This window comes from Perca flavescens, chromosome 20, assembly GCF_004354835.1.
Source record: "Perca flavescens isolate YP-PL-M2 chromosome 20, PFLA_1.0, whole genome shotgun sequence".
Lineage (NCBI taxonomy): Eukaryota > Metazoa > Chordata > Actinopteri > Perciformes > Percidae > Perca > Perca flavescens.
In genome coordinates this window covers 19,622,187-19,648,969 of record NC_041350.1, presented here as the reverse complement: position 1 = coordinate 19,648,969, position 26,783 = coordinate 19,622,187, and the positions used below count along the sequence as shown (strand labels likewise).

The 26,783-nt window shown below is 45.5% G+C and overlaps 1 protein-coding gene across 3 annotated transcripts in view; it reads right to left on the bottom strand.

The window, feature by feature from the left end:
• The window catches only part of meis2a (Meis homeobox 2a), an 80,713-nt gene that overhangs the window by 30,225 nt on the left and 23,705 nt on the right, over nucleotides 1–26,783 (bottom strand). For 2 of the 3 annotated variants that reach the window (XM_028566088.1, XM_028566090.1), the window contains exon 8: nucleotides 16,720–16,865. In XM_028566088.1, coding sequence (XP_028421889.1) covers nucleotides 16,720–16,865 — 146 coding nt within the window. The remainder of the gene's footprint in view (nucleotides 1–16,719; nucleotides 16,866–26,783) is intronic. The other variant, XM_028566089.1, reaches the window with a different exon arrangement.

Below are 26,783 nucleotides of genomic sequence, written 5' to 3'. Positions count from 1 at the left end.
TAATTACTTCCGTCTGTAAACATCAAATAGATTTACGAGTGACAATTAAAAAAAGAAGAAAAATTCATTGTCATAGACATATGAAGATATGAATTTCAGTATAAACTACACATCATTTTTTGTACCACATTACAATTATGATGAGTTAAAATGCTTAGTAATGCAGCTTTGTGATTTCAAAGATCAATTTTAATTTATTTAATCCGTTATGCACTAATGTCTGGTTTATTCTCATACTTAGCTGACCCCCAAACTGAGGAATGCCATTGGAGTAAACTGGTTGAAGTTCTTCTGAACAGTACGTGTGAACTAAAGTTTAATATGCTGTTCTCTTTTCATCACTATCTTCAAAACCATCTGCATTTGTATCTCTACGCTTAACTTTATTTTTCTCTCCATCCCTCTCTCTCACTCCCTCCCTTTGTGTGTTTTCGGGCGGGTGGAGTTGGGGAGGGAGTAGTTTTTTTGGGGTGTTTGTTTTATTTTACTGGGAACTACACTGCTTCCTGACAACAGTCTGAAAACAGGCAAGAATGCCACATGACTCAATGACTCAACCCGGCAGCTCTCCCTTTCTCTCTCCCTCTCTTGACTGCACGCAAGCATGCATGCACACGCACGCCCCCCCAACACACACAGATAACAGCCAACTTATAAACAGAACTCACAAGATGCCAACCTACAAAACCATACACACTGCATGCCAACCTCTGATAACAGGAAATAAAAGTACATCCATATCTACACCTCACACGGTCTGCATTCAGAACATACCACTACACTTCTGTCTCGCTCACTCAAGACTCTAGCGCTTCCACAATAAGTATAAGGGCTCTCAGAGGACTGCCCTCTGACAGTAAAACAGTGATGATTGCAAATACAAGGCGGACTGGCAAGGCCCGCAGCATCTATTATAGAGCAAAAGGGCCCCAAGTCTCTCTGTCTGCCTTTCTGACTGGCTGGCTGGTTGGTTGGCAGTGCATCAGTACTACTACTGCTGTTGCTGCTATGGCCCGCCACAACAATTGCTGGCTGGGCTCCTGAAAGCCAGCTACTGGACCAATGCCAGCAGCCTGTTTGCTCTACACCATTAATTTATGTTCACTGGAGATGGTGCAAGGTTGTAGAGAAGCTCTACAGCATAACCGCCCCGCTCGCCTGCCAAGCTACAGTAACAGTAAAGTGGGTGAGGGGAGTCAGAAGGAGCGAGGAATGAATGGAGCGATGAGGGTGAGAAAGGAGCCCTGGAGGATATGCGAGATATAGGCATCTGATTGTACCAAGCTCCATGAGGCTAAATAGCAATCACTCCCACACAATCCCAATGCACCTCCAGACTTAGCAGATCGACCAGCAAAAAAGGAGATGTTTTTAGGGGAACGTTTCCAAATGCTATCACGCATAATTATATTTAGGTATCACTTTTATGCGATAAAGAAAATAAAACTGTGTTCACTATCTGTGCAGGAATCTGCAAAAGACTCCCGAACAAGGATCAACTCAACCCATAGATCTTTTGGAATTTGCCAACAGTTATATACACAAACTGTGTGTGTACTCTGTTGTGGACCTGGTCTCATTTGTTGCCTGCAGCCATAGAGATGGGCCTATTTAATCGTCAGATCGAGTTCATGGTTTCTTTTTCCACCACACGGCTGCCCCTCCACTTTCAAGAGAAGGAATACGATCCTTGCATCCTTACAGCGGGGGCCTCGTCTCCTCTCAGTCCCTCCCTCTCTCTCATTTCCGTCGATCTCTCCTTCTCCTGCCATACTCCATAGGGCCCAGCAGCTATCCCTTTCTCACTACACGCTAACCTGTCTGGCCTCGTATCCTCTTCACTCCACCTCTTTCTCTTCTCCTCTCCTCTCCTCTCGTCCCCCCTCTTTCAAAGTTTCCGCTCAAGCTTTAAGCCAGGTCCTAGAGGGCAGGAATTTGGCCTGGTTTATCAGACCAGTCTGTTGGCTTTGTTGTGGTAACTGCGTGCTCAGGGGCACCCAGCTCTGTTCTGCTCTGCTCTCCAGCATGCCTGATGTCAACACACAGCCATGCTCACTACTTGCTCTCAAAGAAATCTTTAAAACATCTTGTTGCAATGACTACAGCTGAGCCAAAAGGATCATCCTCCTACAAAGGATTTTGTTCCTAGTAAAATTCAATAAAAAACTTTAATTTTTCAACTCTTTGAGAGATTTATTTTATGATTCGGTACAAATGAACCTACCGTTCGTTTATCCCCTATGATGTTGCTAGTTGGGAGCGTGAGGTAATTGGTCTCCTGCCTTTGCGAGGGACTTTTAGGGCCTATAAGCAGATCATTAGAGGCCTGGTGGGCCTGTCAAAGCAGTAGACCCACCCACTTTGCCTGCATTCAACAACCTCATATCCTCACCACTTGTCACTGTTGCCAGTCATAAAGTCACTGGGAGCACATGCTATAGCTGAAGTGTAGTGAACCTACTAAGCCTCTGAATAAACACTGGCACTGGTTTAATGACGTATGCACACATTGTAAAAAGGCAATTATTTTTTACACTGACTTACTGAATTTGAGTTGGCCTAAGAAAACCTCTAGCATGGGTGGAATAAAAAAGGACACCACCAAATGCACAAAAAAAAATGTTTATACCCTCTTCAGGTCCTATCATTTCCTACGGGGGAGAAAAATAGTTTCTGTGCTTTCAAAATTACCATAACTACCTCCTGACATGTGGCTTTGTTTTTCCTTAGGATTCATATATATATATATATATATATATATATATATATATATATATATATATATATATATATATATATATATATATATATATATAAATGTTCTGCATCAAATGTGTCTAGGTTGTTAGACACTATTCAGGCATACTGAAGCTTACAGGCCACTTAAAAAAATAAATGCTGGGAAAGCACAGGGGGCAAGACAGTAAAGTACTTACAACCTAGAGCCTGTTGATAAAGTCTGTTGGGAAAAGTACTTAATATTAACATACAGGGTCTCTTTAAGTTTATCCTCTTTCTCTATTGTGTTCTGCTGACTTTGTTTAACTTCCCAAGTCAATGTAAAGTGGTGCTGATCTTCAATTGAAATAGAAACAGATTAATTTGTGGAGAGATGGACAGACTGAGGGAGAGAAACGGGGGTGTGCTCGCTCTTCAAATAGAAGCTTCTTAGAGTTTCCACTTGACGGTTCTCCCTTTCATTGTGCATTAACTTAATGAGCATAAGTATTCAAATACACAACCACAACCTCTTTTAGCTCTCTCGCTCTTTCTTTCTAGTCTCTCCCTCTGTCTCTTTAAGACTCTGCATTCTCGAGAGAAAGGCCAGTACATTCTAATAGCGAGCCTCAGGACACAACAACAAGAGCACAACCACTTACAGAGGACAAACAAGAAACCCCCGGGGCCAGCTATGGAATGTCAAGCCAATTTGGAAGATATCATGGGACATTTGTAATGTCAATTTTTGTTTTCAGGTCAAAAATCAAAGGCAAACATGGTGGGTAACATTTGTCCATTACAGTGTGGGCAGGAACACCCCTTCCCCCACCAAAAAACAGCTGCAGGGGACACTTCCTGTTTGCTAATGATGCTAAATGTGTTCAAGTCAACCATGTCAAATTTTCTCTCCCTCTGAATGGACAGCTGGGGTGGAAGGAAGGATTTTCTCTTCTCTCGTCCACTGTCTCCCTGTTCCTCTATCCTCTGCCAGTGAGAGAAGCTCTTAGGCCCACGACAGACAGACACTTCACATCATGTCCCTGTCAGTGAGACGGAGGAGCATAGCTGATGGTAACCATAGGTGAATTCATCTGAGATCACAAGTACTTCCATGGAACAAAGCCAGCCAAGCCCTGATCAGTCACCACCCCGTCCCTACCTGTTGTGTCTCTTTTACTGAATTCCGTTTTTTGCCTCTCAGACATGCACGTCTTCTGAGCTCTCCTTTCATCTGAGGGTGCATGAGTCAAGGAGATATCTCCTGTCATTGCTCAACACCCAGGGGCGGCTGGCTGCACAGGGTTGTGTGGACTGACAAATGCCCTCAGGATCTTTCACTTTCTTAATGTTCCTCAAAGCAGAGTCGACATGCGAGGTGAAGTTAAAATGCCTTTGTGAAGTGCCGCCCAAAAAAAAAAAAAAAAAAGAAGAGAAGAGAAAAGAAAAGAAGAGAAGGAGTGGTAAGGGAGGGATATAGCTTTTAGGCCTGGTTAATAGCAGCCAATCTTTAAGTGCATTCTTCCATCCTCTCCCTCTCTCTCCTTGTAGTGCTCTTAGGCTCAATCCTGCCCGGGGGCCGAGGTGACCTTTGACCTGGCTGGCCTGCCTAGCTACAGCCCTCTCGTTTGTTAGGGGCTTTATCCACTGACAAAGCAGGCAGGAAGTTGGCAGCCACCCAGCAGCCCCATGGGAGGATGACCATCAGCTAGCTCAGCTTACCGCTTATTACAGGATGGTGGGGAGCATGTGTGTGTGTGTGTGTGTGTGTGTGTGTGTGTCTGTGCACTGCCGTGTGTGCCCTTGTCCTTGTATATACTGTATGCGAGCGTGCATGCATGCTTGTTTATAACTTGTGCATGCGCAACTGCATGCATGTTCGACTGTAGCTGCACGATTGTGTTTGCATGCACGTGTGTAAAAGAGCGACAAAATCAGAGATGTGGCTGACCTTTTTTTTCGTGCCAGCAATTTTTTTTTTTACTATGCTATCTAATGATACGCAAATAATAAGCCTGGAAGCTACGGACGTCCCTGTCTCCAAGCTAACCCGATCAGCTACGCATGTTAGCAACAATCAGGCAACCTTCCAGCCGCTGGACTCAGGGGACCCCAGCACACTCCAGTCCCTCTCTCTTTCTCTCTCTCTCTTCACTCTTTCTCTCATCCTCCTCTCTGCAGCGTGCTCATCAGAGCGCTCAGAGCAGCTCACTAAAACATTATATCATAAGACACTCCAGTTTCACTCTCGCCACTCCATAAAAGTCAGGTAATTCATACTTCATTTATATACCTTCCCATTAATAAAGCTGATGAACTTTTACTCCTTAAATCTAATGGGCCATTTTGCCATGACTGCCAGCGCTTGCCGTTTTTTCGGTCTCTCTCTCTCTCTCTCTCTCTCTATCTGCCTCTCCTCTTCCTTCTACTTCCTTGGAGAAAGCTAATCCACAGTCACCCAGTCACTTGTCACGTACCGTGTTTTATGGGTGAAGAGAGAAAGAAAAGGATTTAGAGATTTTTGAAGCTTTTGACTGACCTCTGCCACAGACAAGCAGTGATATGTACCATATGGTGATTTGTTGTAGCTTTTGGTGGTTCTCTTTCTCTCTCTTTCTACCTGGGTCTCTTTCTGGGTGCAACACAGGGTCATTGACCTCCGGGCCTAAAGCAAGGCATGATGGCTCCCCAGCTCGGAGGCTGTTGACAAGCGTCTGTGTTCTTTTCAACAACTCGTTGAACCACCCCCCTACCCCTTCCCTTCTCAGGAATGTAACACAACCGCTCACTGAGGTAACCCAAGCCCCTCCCCACTCCCATCCTTCATTTACAGAAAGAAAAAAGAGACAGAGATAGAAAGAGAGTGAAAGCAAGACCAACTGGGGGTGTTGGACAGCTGTCCCCCATCTCCCCCATCTAACTCTTGCTCCCTCTCTACTTCTCTTCCTCTCTTTAGATTTGCTTCTAGCCAACTGCCTGTGGAATAATTAATGATGCAATTGAGCAGAGGAGAGGACTCTGACCAGCAGGGGCTGTTCCAGAATGCCTGGGTAGCCGTTTCATGGAAGACCGGAAAATAGAAAGAGAGAAAGACATGGAGAGATAGATAGGCAGAGGAAGAGAAATACATAAAACAGTCAGACACTGAGAGAAAGAGATTGTTAATAGTCTGTTCCCCAACAAGCCTGAACCCAGTCTTCCTCTCTGTTTTCGTCCCCTCTAGTCTAATCCTCCATCCCCATCCCCCCTCTCTTCTCCTCCATCCTGATGGCGGGATTGGGGGGCCTGACCTGTCTGGTGATTGATGGTAATGTCTCAGGAAGTCATTTTCCCCGACAGCACCCTGCCGCCTTTCACCAGGCCTGGTGCAGAGGTGAGCCCATCACATGGATGCTTTTAACTCTTTGCTCACTCGCCGCCCAGTTCTCTCTGACCCATCTATCTCACACAACCTCTTCCCCACACTAGCCTTCTCCCTGCACACTGCACCCAATGCCAACCACCAACCCTGAGCCCCCTACGTCTGGCACCATGACATAAAAGTTGGTGACGTAAGATGGTGAAAAAGTTTGCAGAGCAGTGAAAACAAGGGTATCTTGGCAAAAAAACACAGGCCATCTTGAAGTGGATCTGCCAAGTGGACCCTAATTCAGGTTGCTGGGGATGGATCCCCACGACTCCATTACTGTCAGCGCTTACCACCTCCATTATGGCAATTAGGACGTGGTTCCAACACTAGGAATGCTTTGCTATGCTCTGGAATTGCTAACATCTGCCGTATCTCCGCTCTGTGTGTCAGAGTAGAGTTGTCTTTTCTTAAACACACATCTTTTTACAGTCACACTCTCCACTCTCTCTCTTCTTTCTTCCTCCTGTTTCTTCGACACTGCTCTCCACATTTATTTTCTTAATTCAACTCAAACTGTGCCTTGAAGAGATCCCTCTCTGTTTTAATCCAAATAACCTAAAATGATCCGTGAAGAGCCTCGCGGTTCCCGTTTTTTAATAGGCTTCATTAGTTTTTAATATCTAGCCAAGGAACGGAGGGGGAAATGGCATGGAGATAATCAATGGAAAGGGGCTGGTAGCCTATTAATCTCCCCCAAAGGATTGTGGGTTAATACACGCTCTTGCATAGGCAAACATGGCTGTGTGGTGAACACATCTGTCTGCCTGGATGGGCTACTTAATGAAACAGCCAGCGTTTGGCTGCTGAGATGGATGTCGTTCCCCCAGTGAAAAATGAGTTGTCTCTCCCACTACGCTGAGCCACACATGATAGGGCTCCATTCAATTCGCTGGAGACCTGACTGTGTCCCTGTGTGAGAGCAGCTTAAACAATGAGGGTGCCGGGCAGGACAGGCAACGCATGGCCACTAGAGCAAGTCTTCATGGAGATCATATCAGGGAATCCTAATGTGAACAAGAGGCTGGCTGATCTGGGAATGAGAGAAGACAGAGAAAGACTAGAAGGGTAGTAGTACAGTAGGCAGATAAAGAAGAACAAGGGAGGATAGACATTAAGGCTGAGCCACCTGGGATAGATAAGCAGGCTCAATGTGTTTGAGTGACAGTGTTTGTGTGTGAAAACTTTGGTGTGTGTGTACCAGATTGTACGCATATGTGGGTGTGTGTGTGTGTGTGTGTGTGTGTGTGTGTGTGTGTGTGTGTGTGTGTGTGTGTGTGTGTGTGTGTGTGTGTGTGTGTATGTGTATGTATATGTGTGTGTGTGTGTGTATTCTGACAGTGTCGGAGGTGACCCCTGGTCAGGGAGTCCTGTAACAGGAGCTCACCTCCGGTTCTGCGAGCTCTCCTCTCAGTGTGCTAAACAGCCACCTGAAGACAGGATTAGCCATTGTGACCCGGCCCCAGAGGTAACCGAGATACACCTCCGGGGACAGACATGAAACACACACTGTCACGTGTTTGCAGAGGCACAGCCAGGTGGGAGGAGAGAGACACAGAGGAAGATAGAGGTTAAAAAAAAACTGCAAAATGGAGACCCGACGGGACAGGTGGCGGCGGGGATTGAAAGAGCAAACAGGACACCTATAAGAGGATGAATGCAAGTCGGATACAGTATAAGGTTGAGCAAGCTAAGGGGAAGGTGTCAGCAGTGTTTGCTGTTGTCTATTAAAAACAAAGAATCAGGGCATAAGAGGATTGGGCGACCTAACTCGGTGCCTTGGGGTAGCTGAGATTTGTGCCTGCATGGAAATTGATGCCTGTCAGCCTGTCTATGACTCAACTCTGACAGCGTGCATGCATGTGTGTTTCCGTGTGCACATATAAGTGTGCATGCTGTGCTGTGACAAATGAGCTGTGCTTAATTTGCAACTGATTATGCGGGCTGCTGGTGCCCTAAACCCCTTTGAACTTGTAATTGCCCCTGGTTTCAGTAATGAACATTAAGGAGGATTCAGAAACGTGTGGCTAATTACACATTTGCCCCCCTTTTTCATTTCTTCATCTTTATGCTGGATGAGAAAGGGGTAAAGGAGGAGCAGGAGTAGTAGGAGGATGAGAGCCAAGGAGGAGGTTCTGGGTTGGGAGGCATACACTGCTGTTGTCGCCCTCTTTATCTAAATAATTGTACAAGCTGGTTTATGGGCTTTAGAGAGGTGCTTTGTGTGTCAGTCGCTGCAGCCCCGGGGATATGGGGGACTAGCTTTCTTCATAATCACTATTCAGAGAGATTCACATCTGGAGCCAAGGCCTGCTCTACTTAGATTTGGATTTATATATCTTTATTTTTTCTTTTTATTTGATTTTCTTTCTTTGATTCTCTTCTTCCTCTATCCCTCTGCTTTTTCTTATCAGCATGGGGTACAGCTATTTTTGATACAGAGGTTGCTATCTTTCACACATGCTCATTTGTATAGCCTTACATGATCTTAGGGGGATGTGGCTGCAGAGAAACGTGGTTGGCTCCATTTGAAGAACAGACACTAACAACATACAGCTCAATATATATGCTAGGCAGAACTGCTGGAGCAATGGAGCATTCTGGGTAAATGGCTGCGGTGCAGGGAGGGTCCACTGAGGCTAGTGGAGGGGGAAGAGTTGGGGAAAGGAGCAACAAATTGACCCGCTCAGCCTCAGTCTTTGATGTGGACTTGGCGCTCTCTTAAAAACCAGTCCATATGTTCAGAGAGGGAAAGGGAGAGGATATCAATGGGGGAAAAATGAAAAGGTGAGGAAGTGGGGGGGAAAAGGTGAGAACAAGAGACATGGCTCCCAGTTATAAGGACCCCACTGTGCAAGAATCCCACTGCCTGCCCCTGGACTGAGAGCTGGGCAAAACAAAAGCATGCATTTGAGAGGGGTAGGAAGGGAGGGGAGAAAAATCACACAAAATGGCAGGAGTGGGATTTGGTGCAGCCACGGTCCCATGACAAACCAAACAGTGAAACACACAGTCTGTTTTTGATTTCTACTCAATGCCTCCATCCCTCAACCTTTTCTCTTTCCTTGCCTCCCTCCCTTTTTAGCCTGGTTTGCCGTTTCAACGCTCGTGCTGCTCCTTTTCCCTTTTGCATTATTCTTCTGTTGGTGTGAGATGAATATCAAAGCGATGCTGGGGCAGCTCTGAGGCCTGCAGCAGAATCTCATTGGCCTCAATGGTCCCCAGCATGCAGCAGCCACCGTTCTAGCAGCTATTGCCACAACCCCGCAATCAACCGTGGGGGGGATGAGGCTAGCCTGCAGGGCGGTACCCCTGGAAGGGTAAGGGGTAATTTAAGGAAACTCGCTCTAAGATGTGAAACCAAAATCCTTTTATACATTTTGTTATGAGTAAGATAACCCCGAAAGTGTAGAAAAGGGAAAACGGCACAGAATCAGCTACCACCATCTTAATAGCCTTGGTTTTCCACCGGGGGCATGTGCGCTATCACAGACTACCTTGCGGGGTCCTTTATTACACATGACGTCATTCAGCCCTATTCCCGTAGAGTCAGCTCAGCCAGGTCCCAGCCGACAGATCAGTGTTATGACTACAGCAGGAGAGGACTGCGCTGCTGTGCTGAAGGCAGGGAGGCGTTGCCAGGCTGGGGCGTATAGGGCCTTAAAGAGATCTCCTCAGCTTTGTGCATGTGTGTTCATGGAGGAGACTCACTGTTTCAGAGCTGTGAGCTTATAAATCTGACTGGCCTCCACAGGCCTAGCCCTGTTTGCATTCTGTTGCGGTCATGGGACGTGCAGTCACCTCTGCAGGGGTCGGTCAAACTCATGCTGCGCTTCCAGTCTTCCATGAGGACACCACTGTTGTAAAATGTCTTTTAATGAAATGCACATACACTCTCCTCCTTTGTTTTCCCCTTGCTGTTGTCTTACTGGAGGATATGTTGCGGGTTACTTGTTTTTTCATTGGCAAACACTGTGGAGATTCACACAGCTTAATCACCTGCACGCAGAGGGAACGTGTCATAAACAGTCCCTTAGCGAAACACTCATTTCTGCTACTTCATTAAACACCCTGTATTAAGATGCAAACAGCAGGAATGAAAATCAACCGGGAGGGAGAGAACATGAGGTAGAGGGAAGAGAAGTGTTGGGGTTATGCAGGTATCCCTGCATTTCCACATGCACAATAACACGATGCTCATCTTGTGGATAAACAAGCAAACATGTCTGCTCTTTTCACAAGCGCTCGCGCACACACACAAACACACACACACACACACACACACACACACACACACACACACACACACACACACAGTATTGTATGTTAGGTTTATGTGCCATGCGTTATATGACGGTGGATTCCATGTGTTAGTTGGCTTTGAAGTGGAACTATGTCAGATCTGGATTAGGGGGCAAAGTGTAAAGGTCGGATGTCGGAGCATGAAACGAATTAGGGTTTATTACATTCTAATACAGCACAGCAACACTAAACCTCTGGAACGGCTACCTACTATGCTAAAGCATACTGTAAACAAGGCTTCAGCCACAGAGCTGTGACACACAAACACTGGTAAATTACCACAAAGCCGATCTGCAATGAGATGGCAAAGTTGATACGGCCCGTCATATAATTATACGGCCTGTGAAAATTGGTGGTCACTGGATCCCCCTTCTAAACTTTCTGTTTTCTGCTCTCGCGATCTACAAGAAATCATCTTGTTGACATGTAGGGGGTAATTTGTTTATGAGTTCTGACAGTGAAGGTGAGATTCTTGGTGAGAAATAAAATAATTTCTTGCAGGTTAGTGTCGGAGTGTCTGGGTTTGAGTGTCTGTCCGTGCCGTGGTAGCCCCTCTCTGTGGTGGCCCGGCTGGGGAAGAACAGATGGCAGGCTGAGGTGGCTTGTGTCTCTGTTTTCCAGGGTCGCTGAGCAGCCAACATTAGAACACAGTGACTAGACAATAGCTAAGCACCAAACCTCACCCCCCCCACCCCCACCAAAGATCTCCTTCAGAGTCATAGAGTCATTATCAAAGACTTGCAATGAGTCCAGTGCTAAACACCACCAAACTACCCTGTCATATTGTCACTAACGCCTGTTTTGTAAACACACACGCACAAAGCAATGGGTGTTGTCACACAAGTAATGTGATGACTCTTTCCTGCGTCTCCCACTGATAGTCACACATTTGGGCAGCGGCAGTGAACCAAACTGTCGCCTGGGTTGCTACGGGTGACTGGAGAGCTAACTTTTGGGCTCCGAGGCAAACGAGCACATGACAGATTAGTGTGTGGGCCTCCTCCAGGCTTCCACCTCTGTGACCTTTAGGAGCCCCCTCTTTACCCCCCCTCCTTACCCATGTTCTTACCCCTAAACCCCCGCCTTCACCCTCCTTCTGCTTTGTCTCCACCCTCTCTCTTCATCTAAACTCACACAAGCTAAGGAGGTAGAAAGCAAACAGATTTCCAACGTACATTACTGAAACATAGTTGCTTCTTCATAAAAGTTATGGCTTTAAAAAGTTCATTTTACAAACAAATGAATAATATTAATAGTAATCGCACAAGATGTAAGTGAACTAACTAACTAAGCATGATTTTTTTTTTTATTGTGGCTTGTATACTGGAAAGCCAAAGTAGGCACCAGCAACTATGGAATAAACATATTTCAGCAGTTTAGTGTAAAAGGAGAAAGGGCTTGGGTATTTCAAACTGTTTGCAGATGTGTGTCTCCACCAGTTAAATACTACTTGTACTGGAACAACACACAAGGATTAGAAGGACTAGAGTAGCTTAAACAAAACTGGGGATCCCACAGAGCTGACTGTTTAGTCTACTCAAACAACGTGCCCTCTCTTTTTGAGGGATGGACTTGTACACTTGTTTATCGTATGGGACAAACATCCGTTGCCAGGGGTTGGCCTTGCCTGCGCCCATGTCTTGTGAATGACCCTTAGCTGGCTCTTTTATGTGCGTCTATAAAGGGCGGTCGAGAGAACGGCAAGGAGGGCTCGACCTGACGATGACACCCTGTTCTCATGGAGACTAATGCTATGTTGGGCTAGGATTGGGAGAGGAGGTGGAGGTGGTGGTGGTGGTGGTGAGTGGGGGCGGGGGGGGGGTACTGCCAGTAATGTCTAATGATGTTTGCAGCACAATGCACTCATCTCCTCACAAAGTGTGCTGTGTCCCCACTCTGGTTAACGCCTGCATTAACAGGGCATCTTTTCGCGTTCTTCCAGGTATAACGTTCATTTTATTAATTCAGTCCAAAAGCTGTTTATGTGAGTCAATACTCACATTGGGGTTACACTTACAGTAGGAGGATAAAAGACAATCATGTTTTGTACTAATTACTATAACTACAAAAGCATCCAATCATTCATATCTCATCTGAACACACAGTTCTACTACTCGCAGTCCAAGGACTTTCCAAATGACCATGGGGTATATCACTTCCCTTTCAAGGAGCCCAGGGGACCAATACACCTGGCTTAGCAGCTTAACAGAATTTCCCCAAACACCCAGGCCAAAGGGTGGCCCGGCACAAAACCTGAGACGCTTGATGCTTGAGAGGGCTACCTACTTACTCATCTGACTGACCACTCTCCCCCTCTCTTTCACTCAATCCCTCCCTCCTTCCTTTTTAAGTAACACATGCACACGTGTGCCAACCCCTCTACTGGCCTGGTTTGCTCCTGAGGTCCCCTATTTATTTTCATAGGTGTTTGAGGGTTTACACTAGTCAAAAGACAAGGCCATAGCCCAGAGTGGTATCTTTGTATCTGAGTGCTTCCTGTTTTCATTGCGAGGCCGACCCTTATCTTTACAGGGGTGAGTAAAGGCTAGCAGGGGGCTAGCAGGGGGTAAGAGGAAAGGAAGGCCAGGGGCGCCAAGGGGCTAATTGTAAATTTTAGAGTTTGCTTTGGCCCAAAAAAAAAGGGCATCGCCTTGAGCGACAATAAGAAAAGAACTTCTCTCCTACTATCTTTTACTCCCTCTAACTACCTATCCTCTTCTTGTCCTGAATTTTGTAGACCATGTTTTTGAAGTGCAGTAAAACATTTTACCCCTAACAGTGAAGTTTACCTTTCTGATAACATAATCTCCCTGTAGTATTGAAAAGCCTATACCAACAGTCTGGGATTTTCCTTCCCCTAATGTGGCTGGAAGACATCCAGAAACTCCTGGGGAGGGAGGGGGGTATTAGAGAGAGAGAGAGAGAGAAAGAGAGAGAGAGAGAATGAGAGAGAGAGAGAGGGATGATAGAAGGAGGGAGTGGAGAGACTGCCTGACCCTCTTCTGCCAGCTAACACCAGCTGATCTGTCCTGCTGTTTGCCAATTACATATGGGGCATTTAAGGTTGCCAGCTCACGTGCTCTCTAGTGCATGTCCATATGGGCTCAATGTAAAAGACGTCAGAGTTATCACAGCTTCTCCACAGAGTAATTGTGGAATCTTTGCATATTTTGTGAGATCTCTATGGCACCAACGCTGTATTTTCCCCTCAGCTGGAATGTTGGCACGGTAGGGTTGATGGTAACTTTCTATATGTGAATGTCAAGAAGACCATCTTGTGATTTCTCCCAAGAGAGTGTGAGGTCAGAGTGAAGCAAGGGAGGGTGGGAGGGGAGAGGGAGAGGGCAATTTTGTTATACTGAATCCAAAAGCCAACAGTTGTTACTATTGGCCTGTGTTGTTTTTTGGTGTGTGAGGGGGGGGTCCTGTCCTTTTGAGCTTTTCAGAAGATGTGACAATAGCTGGATGTTGAGAACATATGTAGAGAGACCCCTGCGGCTCATAGAAGAGGAGCTCCATGCTGGCCCCGCAGTTTGAGGAAAATACAAGGGCGCTCCTTTCACTCCTCACCCCTCAGTTAATGAATGCATGAATGGCAGAATGCCGCTATAGGCCATTCAGGGGCCAAAGTCCCCAAGAATTCACCCTTGTACAAATGCATCCAGCACTGGCAAATACATTTGCTTAACAAATTAAGAGAATGGCTAATGTGTGTGTGTGTGAGAGAGTTTATGGGTGGGAGAATTGGATTGTGAGAAGGGGGATAATTCAATTAGTCCTCTTCCTCAGTAGAGAAATGAAGGCAGGTTAAAAGGGAGGGATTATAATTTGTACAAGACTGGCCAGGGCTTTACACAAAAGAAACAAATAAAGATTGGAGAGAACATCTACAAGCAGGGGATGTGATAAAGGAGAGAGGGACAGAGGGCCTTGAAAGCTCTGCTCTATCTGAATTAACCAGCTCTCTGAAAAAATGCGCCTGTGCCCCCCTCTCCCCCCACCCCCTTTCCTTTCCACTCTTTGAATTCAATTTTAAAACAATTCTAAAGAAAATTGTTGGCAACTCTTCCAAAAAGCTCTGCATGTGAAATTCTGTCGTTCTCTCAGCATCTTTTGCAGAGGGGAGCATTGAAGCTGTGTGAGGCCAGGGAAGATGCCAAATCATGAGGAAATATTTAGTCTTAACTTACATAAGGTGTATTTGAATTTCACTTTAATAAAACATTTTGCCTTTGTCATTTGTCCCTTTCAAACACAAACAAGGCATCCTACACCCCCCCACCCTCAGCATCTGATTAAAGCATGGTCTGGACGGTTTGGTGAGAAGTCTCCAGTCAGGGAACGATGGAGCTGTGAACAGCTGTGAAGTCATTTTGATAATGATGAGAATAATAAGCATGCAGACTAGCGTGGTGGAGCCGCTAAGGCCTGCGAGGCTCAGGGCTTTGCTGTTGCAGCTTCACTGCTCCTGAATAGATAAAAGTGATTAAAGCACTCCTGATTATCCCTGACCAATATGTAATGGATTTACAGCCCTTTCAATTAGGCCGTATTTGCTGGCCACACATTACTTGGGCATTTGGTTAGGTAATCAGGGTAGAAGGGCTTTGGGCAAGGGGGGTGTACTGGTATAGGGAGGGAGGGGGGGGTTACAGGGTGCACAGGGGCTACCTGACCCTCCTCTTAAATGTGTGTCATGAAGAGTGGAAGAGAAGGTGGAAGCAAATGCAGGGGACTGCAGGGAATAGGAAGTTGAAGAAATAACTTTTTACTACTGATCATAGGGGAACAAAGACAAGGATCAATCAAAGACTAAACTGAAAACCAGAGGACTTAAATACAAACTACTCTGACGAGGGGATGATGTGCAGGTGGAGAGATGGGGCGAGAAGCTTAGGTGAGAGGAATGAGGTCATTAGGCAGGAAAACAGGCAGGGAGCTGATTGGCTGGAAACAACTCTGGGAGCATGAGGGCTAACGAGGCTGATTGAGAGCAGGTGTGTAGATGGGCAAAGGAGGGAAACGCAGGACAGAAACACAGGAGGAAAAACACAGGAGGAAAAACACAGCAAGAAAAACACAGCAAGAAAAACACAGCAAGAAAAACACAGCAAACTGAAAACCCAAAACTCAGTCAAGTCTTCATAAAAAGTCTGAGGGCATCCGGACACAGAGACACACTCTGACAATGTGTGGATGACCCATAAGGCTAAAGCTCTAAACTACATCTCTTCTACTTTCTCTCTCTCTCTCTCTTTTATTTCACTTCACCTTTCCCCCTACATTGTCCCTCCATCTCACTGGGACAGGGAGCCACGTGGTCAGTGAGCAGCTTATGTGTCATGGTGTGGCCACCTCCTTCTGAAATCTGACCTGTGTAGCAAAATCAATACAGCCTGATGTTCTGATAATGTCCTGACATTAGTGGGGGGACATGTGGTCCATCCCCTTATACATGACACACACAGACGGACAGAAAAGCAGACTTGTCACATACAGAAAACAGCTAAGCTAAGAGCATTCCATCATTTTACGGGTATGTTTGAATTACTGTGGCATTTGAATATTTAATCCAAGCCATGAAGTAAATGAGCCAATGTCAGAGCTGTCTGACTGAACTGTTTGGCAAACAAACAATTTCCTCTCAAGCTATGGAGGAGAAATATATTAGCATGTGCCATCTCAACGTCAATCATAACCTAGAATGTCACCAAGTCAACTAGATTATAAAATGTGAAACTGATCAAAAGGTGAATAGATTAAGTATTTCGCTCATTCCAATGAAAAAAACTGCAAGTTACAGCTGTCGCGCTAGAAATTTGTACCCATAACATCAATACACCTACACAAGAGTTATTGTAAAAATAACAAAATACGTTTGATTTCAAGTGATCAGATTTCAAAAATCTGTGCACTCAATATAAATTGTTACCCTCCTTGATGCTCGCAATCATCCCTCCAGTAACTAGCACTCCTTCTCTTAATCTGCCCCAGAAAAAAAACATTCTCCTTCAGGCCAAACAAACAGTGCATCTCATATTGGAGTAAATGTGATGAATTGTCGGGCCATCTCCCTCTTACTCAGAGTGTGCTGAGCAGAGTAAACAGTCCAAACTGATTAGATTGACCTGGTCACTGTGTCCTTCTGACAGGTGGCTGACAGGTGAGCATTGCAGCGCATCCGTCACTCAACAACTGTGTGACAGGTGTGTATGAGTGTGTGTGTGTGTGTGTGTTTCTACCTGGGTTGCTTTCATACATGTGTATCTCCAAAAAGTAATGGCTGTGCTTACTGTGAGATGCTGGAACAGCCACGCCCTCATGATGTTAGTGGCCACCTTGGGGAAAATGCCACGCTTTTTCTGCCTCTTCTTATCTTTGTCCGGATCATCGTCATCCCCTGTGCCAGGCGATGCAACGCTGTTGTCTAAGCCATCTCCTGGACGGAAACAAAACCCAGGGTTAAATAACATCCCACACAACACCACTGACTCAGAATACAATACAAAAAAAAATATATATATAGACGGATCAAAAAAATTCTCAGAGCTGAAACAGAAGTACAGACAGTCAAAGTTGAGTTTAAGGCTCATGAAAAACGGATAAATGGACAAATACCACAGATAGGAAGGAATTCAAACGCACTGCGCTGAGGCCTAGAGAATCGCCGCAGCAAAGCCAGTGTTGTAGTGTAGTGAAGATATGGAGGTAGGGGGATTTAGATGGCCTTAGAGGAAGGCCTGTACAGCGAGCGAAGGGTTTACACAGAGGCCTAGCAGAGTTGTTCTATACCCTAGAGCACGGGAGAGGGGAATAGGGGTTAATAACTCTAATGTTATGGTTGGATGCTGAAACGCTAGGTTCCCCATTCCAGTTCTGCAGTAAGAAGAGAAGGAAAGTAAGAAATGGAGCAAATGACAAAAAAAATAAAAAAGGACAAGGAGCCTTCAAGTACAGTAGAGGCTCGGACTCATGCCATTAATTCAATTAAATTTGCATGCTTGACATAATGTAGAGCTTTTTTTTTCATCTTTTGAAATGAGCCAAAGGGGACAGGACGGAGTTATGCAGACATATACAGTACATTCATAAATTCATGTTGCGTGCGCACAGGCAAACACTCACATACAAACAAAACTCAAAGGAGTTGAGACGCATGAGTATTAAAGTAGGGATGTGATTTGGGGTGGTTTATTGTTGCACTTTGATGCAATAATGGACTTGTCTGCCTCCCCCACCCCAGCCCAAGCCCCGACTCTCTCAGTTCTCCTCTCTCACTCCCTTCCCTCGCAGCCACCCCTCCCCATTCCGCCACAAGATTAGCATGACAGGCCAGCGGCGGCTTCGCCTGCATTAATGTCCGTCAGCGTTTGATTTCAAGAGGAAAACATGCACATAACCCAGGCACGATTTCTCTTTTAAATCGAAGTTTCCATCTTTGTCCTTTGCCTTTTTCTTGTTCCTCTTCCCCAGCATTAATTGTGCATTAGCAAAAATGATTTACTTTTAACAGTCATAGTTATTTTTTCTTGCCCCCAGGCACAAATGCCTTGAAAGCCTTCCTTGAGGGCATCTAAATTATGTATCTGAAAAACTCCTCCACTAAGGCAGAGAAGGACCCTGATGTTCTCAAAATTCAGACTTGCATGTCCTCCTGTTTTTGGGGAGGCGTCAATCACAACCACCTATACAAGCCTTAATCTCGCATAAATATTTGAACTAATAACATTAAAAAGGGGGAAAGAAAAAGGATCCGACTGGTAGCGTAATCAAATGCAAAATAAATGAAGAATACAGGGACAGCAGGGGCCCTCAGTTCTGACTACTTTCCCCACTTTCTTTTTCCTCCCCCTTGTTTTTCCCTCTCTTTTTTTCTTCTCTCTGTGTCTTTCTTTTCTTTCTGTGCACAGTGTTTTCCTTCCACATCATTAGCGCAGAGCCACACGAAAGAGGAAAACAGAGAAGTGCCGACTTTGCGCTCCCTGTGTGAAGTTAAAGAAGCAACAGCCCCTCTGAAGGACATATGGGAATGGGGACACGGACTAGGGGTGTTGTAATTGTAGAATGGGCATTCATTAGTGGCAAATGCCGTAAATCCCAGGCTAAGTACGAATCCTTGTTCAGGAAAGCCTAAAACAATAAACTTTGGTCTGGCCATTGCCCTACCCTGACTGTGAGGGGCTTCCTGAGAAATGTGACCCAGACGGAAGTCAAGTCTAACTCCCCCAGTTTGCTTTCTCAACTTCAATAACAACAACTAGTGAGCTGTGAATTTTAACCACCCTCCCATTGTTGCGGTGCTTTTGAGCTTCACTGAATAATGTTGATACACAGTTTGGTTGTTTGTTTGTGTGCCGCTAGGTGTGTTGTTGATTGTGTTGATTTTTCGAGCTAGTCTCCAAATCCCTCTCCTGCTGTGAGCAGTCAGGCTCATCCAATGGAACCACACAGTGGCCAAAAGGCTGGCAGATTAATTTTATTGATGTTTCCATTTTCACTGCAATGCGATAGCCTCCCCCCTGGCCAGGGCCAGAGCGACCCGTGCGTATTTACAGACTGACCTGTCACTTCATTACCCAGCATGCTTGCTGCCTCCTGCCCTAGCCCGCAAGGGTGAAACCAGACTCCGCGGCTTTCAGCTCCTCTCTCCCTCTGTCTTTCTCTCACATGCACATGGATACTGTCATGTGTGCACAGAACAATACATGTGGCATTCAAGCACAAATCTTGTGTTCAGTATTAATAGTTGTTTTGAACTTATATACACATGCAGAAATATGGGTATTCAGAGAATATAGGAAAATCAAGTTTGGACAGTGAAAGAAAGAAAGAAAGAAAGAAGAAGAAGAAGAAGAAGAAGAAGAAGAAGAAGAAGAAGAAGAAGAAGAAGAAGAAGAATCAGGGGGAAGAAAAGAAGGAGTAGAAAAAGAATAAAGAAGACCCAACTTGCACAACCTCATTACATCTAAAGGAGAGCTGGTGCTTTGCATCCACCCCCACTCCTTTCTTATGAGCGAGAGAAGGAACGCTGCAGGGCAAATTGTCCCAAACGCTAATGGCTTCTGACTGTTCCCTGGCAACTCTGCCATTCTAACCTGTGTGGATGTGCACTCTGAAAAAAAAAAAAATAGGGGAAAAAAAAAAGTGCAGGGCAGAGCATGTAGAAGCGTCCCATCATCTGGCCATGTGACACAGATGGGGGTTGGTTATTAGGAGGCAGCCGAAAGGCCTAGGGGAGCCGAGGTGCTGGAGTGTAGCCCCAGGCACTTTTTGGAAAAGCAGCGCCCTTGGAGATGGAAAAAAGACAGCCCCCCTTCCTCCTCTCTCTTTCTCCCTCACCCACTCCATCAATATCTTGACCTAAAGTGTTTGCAATGAAAGTTTGTGCTTATTTTAATACGCACAGAAACCGAGAAGGTGTAATCAGGCGAGATGGAAGACAATGACCAGACGCAATGAGGGCGAGAGAGTGAATGAAAACACGAGCAAACAAACAAGCACCAAGTCCAAGAGCACATTACGCTCACATACATTCCCTCTCTCATCACCAGTGGGTGGTTATTAAAAATGCATTCAGATATATCTCCCTGTGAGTAAATTGGTCTCAGGGCTGAGCTCATTAACGGGTTGGGAAAGGACTGTAAACATACTGCAACTCTTGCTTATCTAATGTTGGCACATTCAGGGTCGCTTCAGGATTTCTTGCACAAAGAACTGGATAAGCACAAAGTGTCCTACAGTGTCTGCTGAGAGTAAGAGGGTGTCCTAATGACTCTAGAGATCATGCTTCATGTCTAGGAGGCACCCTGCCCCTCAGGGAGCCACTGAGGTCTAGTCAGCCCTGGAAGCATTATGGAAATGGCCGTGAGTAACACATATTTCGGCACCATCAGTACGCCCTCCCTTTGCTGCTCTACCATTCCGATATACCAGTGCATGAATGAATAATGGCTTGTCAATAGTTGGAAAACATTCAAACCCAGTCACGGTTAGTTATCAAATAACACTCCTGACTTATTGGTCCCTGTACTATTAAAACACCTACTGAAAAAAGCCTCTAGACAAGCTTTAGATGTTGTCTGTGTATTATTCTAAAGGCTGTGCAGTGATTTTGCACTGGGAGGCCCCGGCATTTGTTTCAGGGTAATGAAGCAAGAGTGTAGAGGCAGTGGCTTATGGAAGCTGTGGTTAAAGTGACTAATTACAACAGACCCCCCACACCCCCTGTCAGCTCAAACTAGTCAGGCATGTTCACCCTAGCTCACCCAAATGAGGAGAAAAGAGAAACTCATGAGGAGCAGGAAAGAGGTGTAGACGGAGAACAGGAGCTATGAGGCTTGTTGTAGCAGGAGCTCCTTTGGCCTTCTCCACCTTAGCACACCACAGTGATCCTCCAACCCTCCCTCCAACACCCTCCTATTACACCACCTCTAGCCCTGCAGGCTTGGCCGCGGAGAATGAAGAGAAAAGAAGAGGGGGGATTTAGAGCCTCCCTTTTCCCTCTTTTTCTCCTCAACTTTTCAGCCAACATAAGCGGCGTTTAGCACATTCAGTCCCCCAAATGGCAGCGAATGAGAGAAGCAGTGGGGGCTCCTCTTTTGTCCGTCTGGTTACCCCTTTTATTTACTCTGGATTTACGAAGGGGTCTTTGTCGGCTCTGGGACCACATGCTCTTGACGCACACACAATCTCTCTCACATACACACAAACGCGTAGAGGCTCTATTCACACTAGTGGAATGGCCGGCCCTCTGTTGCTCTGTGCCGATGGGGATTACAGGTCTTCTGGCTATAACCGCATGCTAGCAATATGCTTAGCACTTACGTAACATACAGAGTGCTAACGAGTAGAACATAATCCCTTTAATGATAAAACACACACTTGAGCATCCAATTTCTAACAGTAAGTAACCCATCAGTGTGTTTGTGTGTGTCCTAGTGTGACCACACACCATATGGCTTACTGCGCTCATTCAGATCCATACAGTAGATGAGGGCTCTAAACAGAACTGTTTTAGTGTGGCTGCACCACTGCAGCCAGTGTTTTACGCTGATTATTTCCTGATCTGTGCTTAAACAAGCAGCAGCCCCTTGCACTGGACCATAAAACAACAGCTTAGTAAACAGCAAGCATGCTGACAAATTGGTAGCGCTCAGGCCGGAGTCATTAACAGCCCTAAAATCTGTCAGAGCAATTACAACAAACTCTCTCCTTCAGCAAGTCTCCCTGCCAAACTCACATGTCACTACCCGCCTCCTCTACACCACCCCCTGTTACCACCAGGACACCGACCGGCTAAAGGTGAAAGAGAGAGGACTCCCACATTTTCCTCCAATAGCCATGACACCCGGGAGAAATGAGGACAAACCTCCATCTCAAACACAGCTGTATCTGCATCCTGAGTGCAACGACTGAGTGGTTCCTTTTGCATGAGAAGTAATGTGTAGTTGTCTCCCCCCAAAAACACATCATTAAGTGTTCCCTTAAATGAAGTGGAATAAGAGCTTCTAATTAGATGGGTTTTTTCTATGTGTGGGGAAGCGAGGCAGTCAGGCAGTAAGAAAGGCAGGGAGGGAAGGAAGGAGGGAGGTAGTGGGGGGTAGTTGCTCAACAACTCCTGTACCTCCCTCCCTTCTCCGCCCCTTCTCTAAGCCCCCTAACCCTGCCATCAGGCAGATATCTCTCTGTCATCCCTGGAATGCTGGAGATAACTATCACCTCTGTACTGATACAAGGCCTCTCTCCTCTCACAGGCACAGTGTTGACCCCACTGTGCACATCCCTACCATAGAGGGCGAGGTTGAAGTGGAGGGAGCAGAAAGAAAGAGAGGGGAGGGGTGAAGGTTGGAGGTAAAACTTGTTTTTTAACAGCCAGTTAGGCTATTTTACCTTTTAATCCAAAATAAGGGCTGGCGCAAAGCCACCCTCCCCTTTCAGCCTCTCCCCTGGAGCCAAAGAAGAGTAGTTTGTCCAGAAGGGAGAGGGAGTAAGGGGGGGGGCAGGCTGCCTGGTTACTTCCTTTTCTCCAGAGTCACTGCCTAGAACTCTCTTGATCTTTTCATAAGATTATCATCCTAAAGTTTAACACTGGGTGCACAGAGTTTGCACATCATCCAAGGCTTTATACTGAATTAATTATTGGTGCGATTAACCTTCTACCTGCAACAATTTTCTTATTACATCGTAAATTGGGACATTTAGGGTTGCACAATGATTGTTTATATCCTGGGATCTTGATTGTTTTATTCCATACATATATATATGTGTATGTAAACACACAAAAAAGTGCTACTCTTTACACAGATGTGGAGTATGTATAACAGAATGCATGTCAGCTGAGACAAGACTCTTTATTCAAGGAGGAAAAAGACCCAAAGAAAAGAGATGGAATAAAGATGTATATAAGAAAGGAGGCAGGCTGTTGCAGATGTCAGGACCCAATTTGCATGAATGGCAAAGGGCTAAATTGCAGGGGACGGGGGAGCTACCCTCCACCCCTTCACCCCGCTCTTTTTGGGGGAACTAAAAGGGAGCTGTGATGCCCATGACTGCTCCTCACTCAGCAGACAGGGATCAGTGGCTAATGAAGGGCTTTGGGTCTCCACCAGACATTTCACACTCTCTGCCTCCGTGACAACTCCACCCCGTTTCCCCCTGCGCTCCAACACTACCACTGCTCTTCTTAAATTCCAAATTGAATGGGGCTAATTGGTCTCACAGGTAATCACGGTTCATCCCTTGTTTCTTAATAAACCAATGTACAAACCTGCCAATGCACCTGTCCAAATCGTGTTTCTGTCTACCCAGACTTTGTCCTTCTTTTATCCCTTCCTTAATATGGTACAATGGAGCTATTCTTGATCTTAGTGGTTAAAATTGCACATATTGATGCTACACCCTCTATAATTTACAATTGTGGAAAAACAGGGCTGGGTGCCCACAGAGAAGCATACCTAAAAATCCTAAGGTTGGATGCTGCATTAAATATTAAAGAATAGGTACTTCCAAAAAGCAAGTGGGGCTATGTTGAATTGAAACAAGCATGATCATTAGTAAAATAAGCTGCTTCCACACTTTTTGCTTTGTAAAAATGACTGGGTTGCTCTACTTTGGAATGATAATGTAGCGAAAGCAGGGAATAAAGAGACTAGACAGAGCAAAAGAAAACAAAGAGATGGAGAGCGTGCACATGCATCATATGGATCCATCTGCTAGTGAAGAAAGAAAATGGTTTTACAATCCCGCTAGGAACTATTGCATATCAAAGTCTTCTACCTAAACCACCAGAAAGAGCATCTGTGTGCTGGTTGCTAGTTTTAACAGAGTGTGGTTTTGTGATTCAGAACAGCTTACACTGTTTGAGGCAATGTATGACAACAGCATCAGCGGTGATTCTCTACCCTCAATTACAATTCAAAACCAAACAAACCAACTCCCTGTTTTCATACCGAGAAAGAAGTACGACTTGGATTTATTGCAGACATCTTTACCACACCTGATGGACAGTGGCATCAAAGTAGAGTTTAGCAGAGATGGGGGTTTCTACACAGAGCTGGGGGGTTGGTAGAGTAAATGGATTAAAAGGTTTATAAATCAACAAGTCAACCATCAGATTGTAGCCTCTGCTCAGCAGCCCTCTCATCAGCCAAAATGCCATGAAGTTTTTTTCTCTCCCCGCTCTCTTTTTTTTTCACACAAATGTCCTGGAGGCAGGGAACAAAGCGAGCAGAACTGATTACTGCGCTGCTGCCCCGCTCCACCAGTCTAAACTCTGTTTGGCTTCCTAATGAGCTCACTAAAAACCCAATTCATCACCCATAACCCCTTCTCAACCTGCCTTGAAATCCCCCAATATAGGGGAGTCAAGGACAGTCCATTTACAAGCTTTGGGCTGGGGTCAAGGGCTGTGAAGGGTGGATGGCAGTGGTCGGTGCAGTAGCGTGGCCAAGGTTATTGTGACACACGGGATACTTCCTATGTGGCTTGTTTGTCTCCCAGTATCTAAATGTCTTCACTATACGCCTTTCATTTCCTTCCAACCAATCTTCTCCTTTGATTGTCACACTCCATTGAGTTTATACACAAAAAAAATGATATTTATTTTCACCATTTGAGCATTGTGTGTTGTTTTTTTACGTCCTACACCAACCTCCCCCATCTCTTATGCCCCCCTCTTTGCGCAACACCAGCGGTGTCCCAGCCTGAGCGGAGGAATGTCCGGCTTGATGGCTGCAGCAGCGGGAATGTCCCGTTCCAGTCAGCATTCGCACCAGAGATTTCAAGTTTAATACCCCTTCGTCCCATACCCGCAAAGACAGGAATTTGGTGGGAAGGGAATGTAGTGGGATGGGGGCAGGGGGAGGGTTGGGGTGTGAAGAGTGTAGAATACAGTTGGTCTATTAAGGATGGGGCAAGGGAAGAGGGAAAAATTTACAAAAAAAGAGAGATTATTGTAGGTAGATGACAAACAGCTGAGAAGGTAGGAAATGGAATGAAAAAAAGAAGGGAAGGAAAATATCTTGGTGAGGAGGTCGAGGATAGGAACGAGGTAGGGGATAGGAACTGGGTGTTGGTGGGAAGGGGGGGGGTCAAAAACAGAGAGGTCGAGGAGGAGGACAGACGGTTGGGGTAAACTCCCATAGTTCCTCATTACATGGAGCTAAAATGATCCTCTGACACCTGAGCTGTAACCAAGAGAGCAGAACAGCATTGATGAATCCTTGGTTTAAAATGCAGCTGTTTTATTCTGCTTTAGTAATTAATTCTTTTTCCGATAGTGTATTGATTAAGCGTAGCCCCTGATAAAGTTCAAACTGAGAGAGATCCCTCCGGGGCTTTGGCTTGGCCTGCTCTGGAGAGTCAATGAAAACTTCCACCTGCATCTCTCTCTCTCTCTCTCTGTGTCAGCGCAGTTTACCCTCATAAATTAGTCAGATCTGTGAGGAGTGAGGATCTAGCTGATACTTGCTTTGTCTGCCCTCTTGCTGATACAATTGTCTCTTATTTTTATGCTATCCCACCTACACAAATGCAATTTTTTTCTGGCATACTGACTGAGATACTAAATGTACTCTTGGCTACAGCTCTTTCACCTAGTAGCTGATTCCTTTGCTTCCTACTCCCTCGCTCTCATTCTCACCCTAAGAGGGAATCATGGCATACACAACAAGAGCGTCTCCTTTCACAAAACTACTCTTTCATTCTTTTTATCGCTGCGTTTTTCCATACAGCTGTGAGTGAGAGTCTGATCAACAGAGGGTAGAGCGGGTCTCTCCGGGGAGCCAACTAGCAGAGAAATCAGATACAGCTTTACAAGAGAGTCAGACGCTCATGTCTTGTCAAGACCCCTCACCTACCAGCTCCTTTACAAGTCAATAACCAAGGCCCTGTGTCCTCCACTGGGCCTTGGCACACATTCACGTCTTTCTATAGGAAGCAGAGGCGGTGGGAAGCACACAGCTCTGGATTCCATGGTGTAACCCTTTATGCTACATTATTCTGCTGATATTATGGACATAATGTTGTATTTCTGCTATGAACATAGGCAAGGAAATATGTTTCCACATCCTAGCCGTGGTGAGACACTACATTTATCCCCGATATACAACATGGACATGTCTGACATACCTGTAATACATTGTGACAAATAATTGTTGCCCCCATGAGGACAGACAGGCCAGTTAAAAGCCTTTTTTTTTCAATATTAGGAACTAATGAAAGAGTGAATGAATTATGAAGGGAGGAGGAGAAAAATATAATTAGAAGGTGGAAGTAGTGCTTAATACATTTACTCGAGACTATTTCCTTTCGTTAATGGGGCCGCAGCATGCAGAGAGAGGGTTTTGACGAGGCTAGTATTGACTGTCCACCCTGCTCCTTAAGGTAAATCCAGCAGGCCATTTCATTAAGGCCCAATTCCATGGCACTAATTTTGATTTTAGGGGCTTGACAGCTGTTGGCAGTGGAAATTGCTATGGCAGGAAAAGTGAGAGAAGAGCCTATTACTGCTGTGAAAAAATACAAATTGCAAAGCCTTGGTTCAAATTACTGCCACTCTGCCTCGCTGACCATCCAACATTCGTCTTTTGTCAAGTTCCTGCACCTCACCTTTTGATTAGCTGCATGAAAAGGAAAAGTAGGAACACACGGCAATCTATTTTGGAATAAGGGTACAATTTGACAAATGCAGAGAAACAAATGCATGTAATTATACACATACCTACTGATTATACTGTAATGAATGAATACAATTGCATTACAATAAATACTTCCTTACTTATTTGTGGGTTAATTCAGTTCTGTGGTGCATTGGAGGTGCCCTGTGTGCTGGTGTTGTATTGGACTACATTTTTTCAGA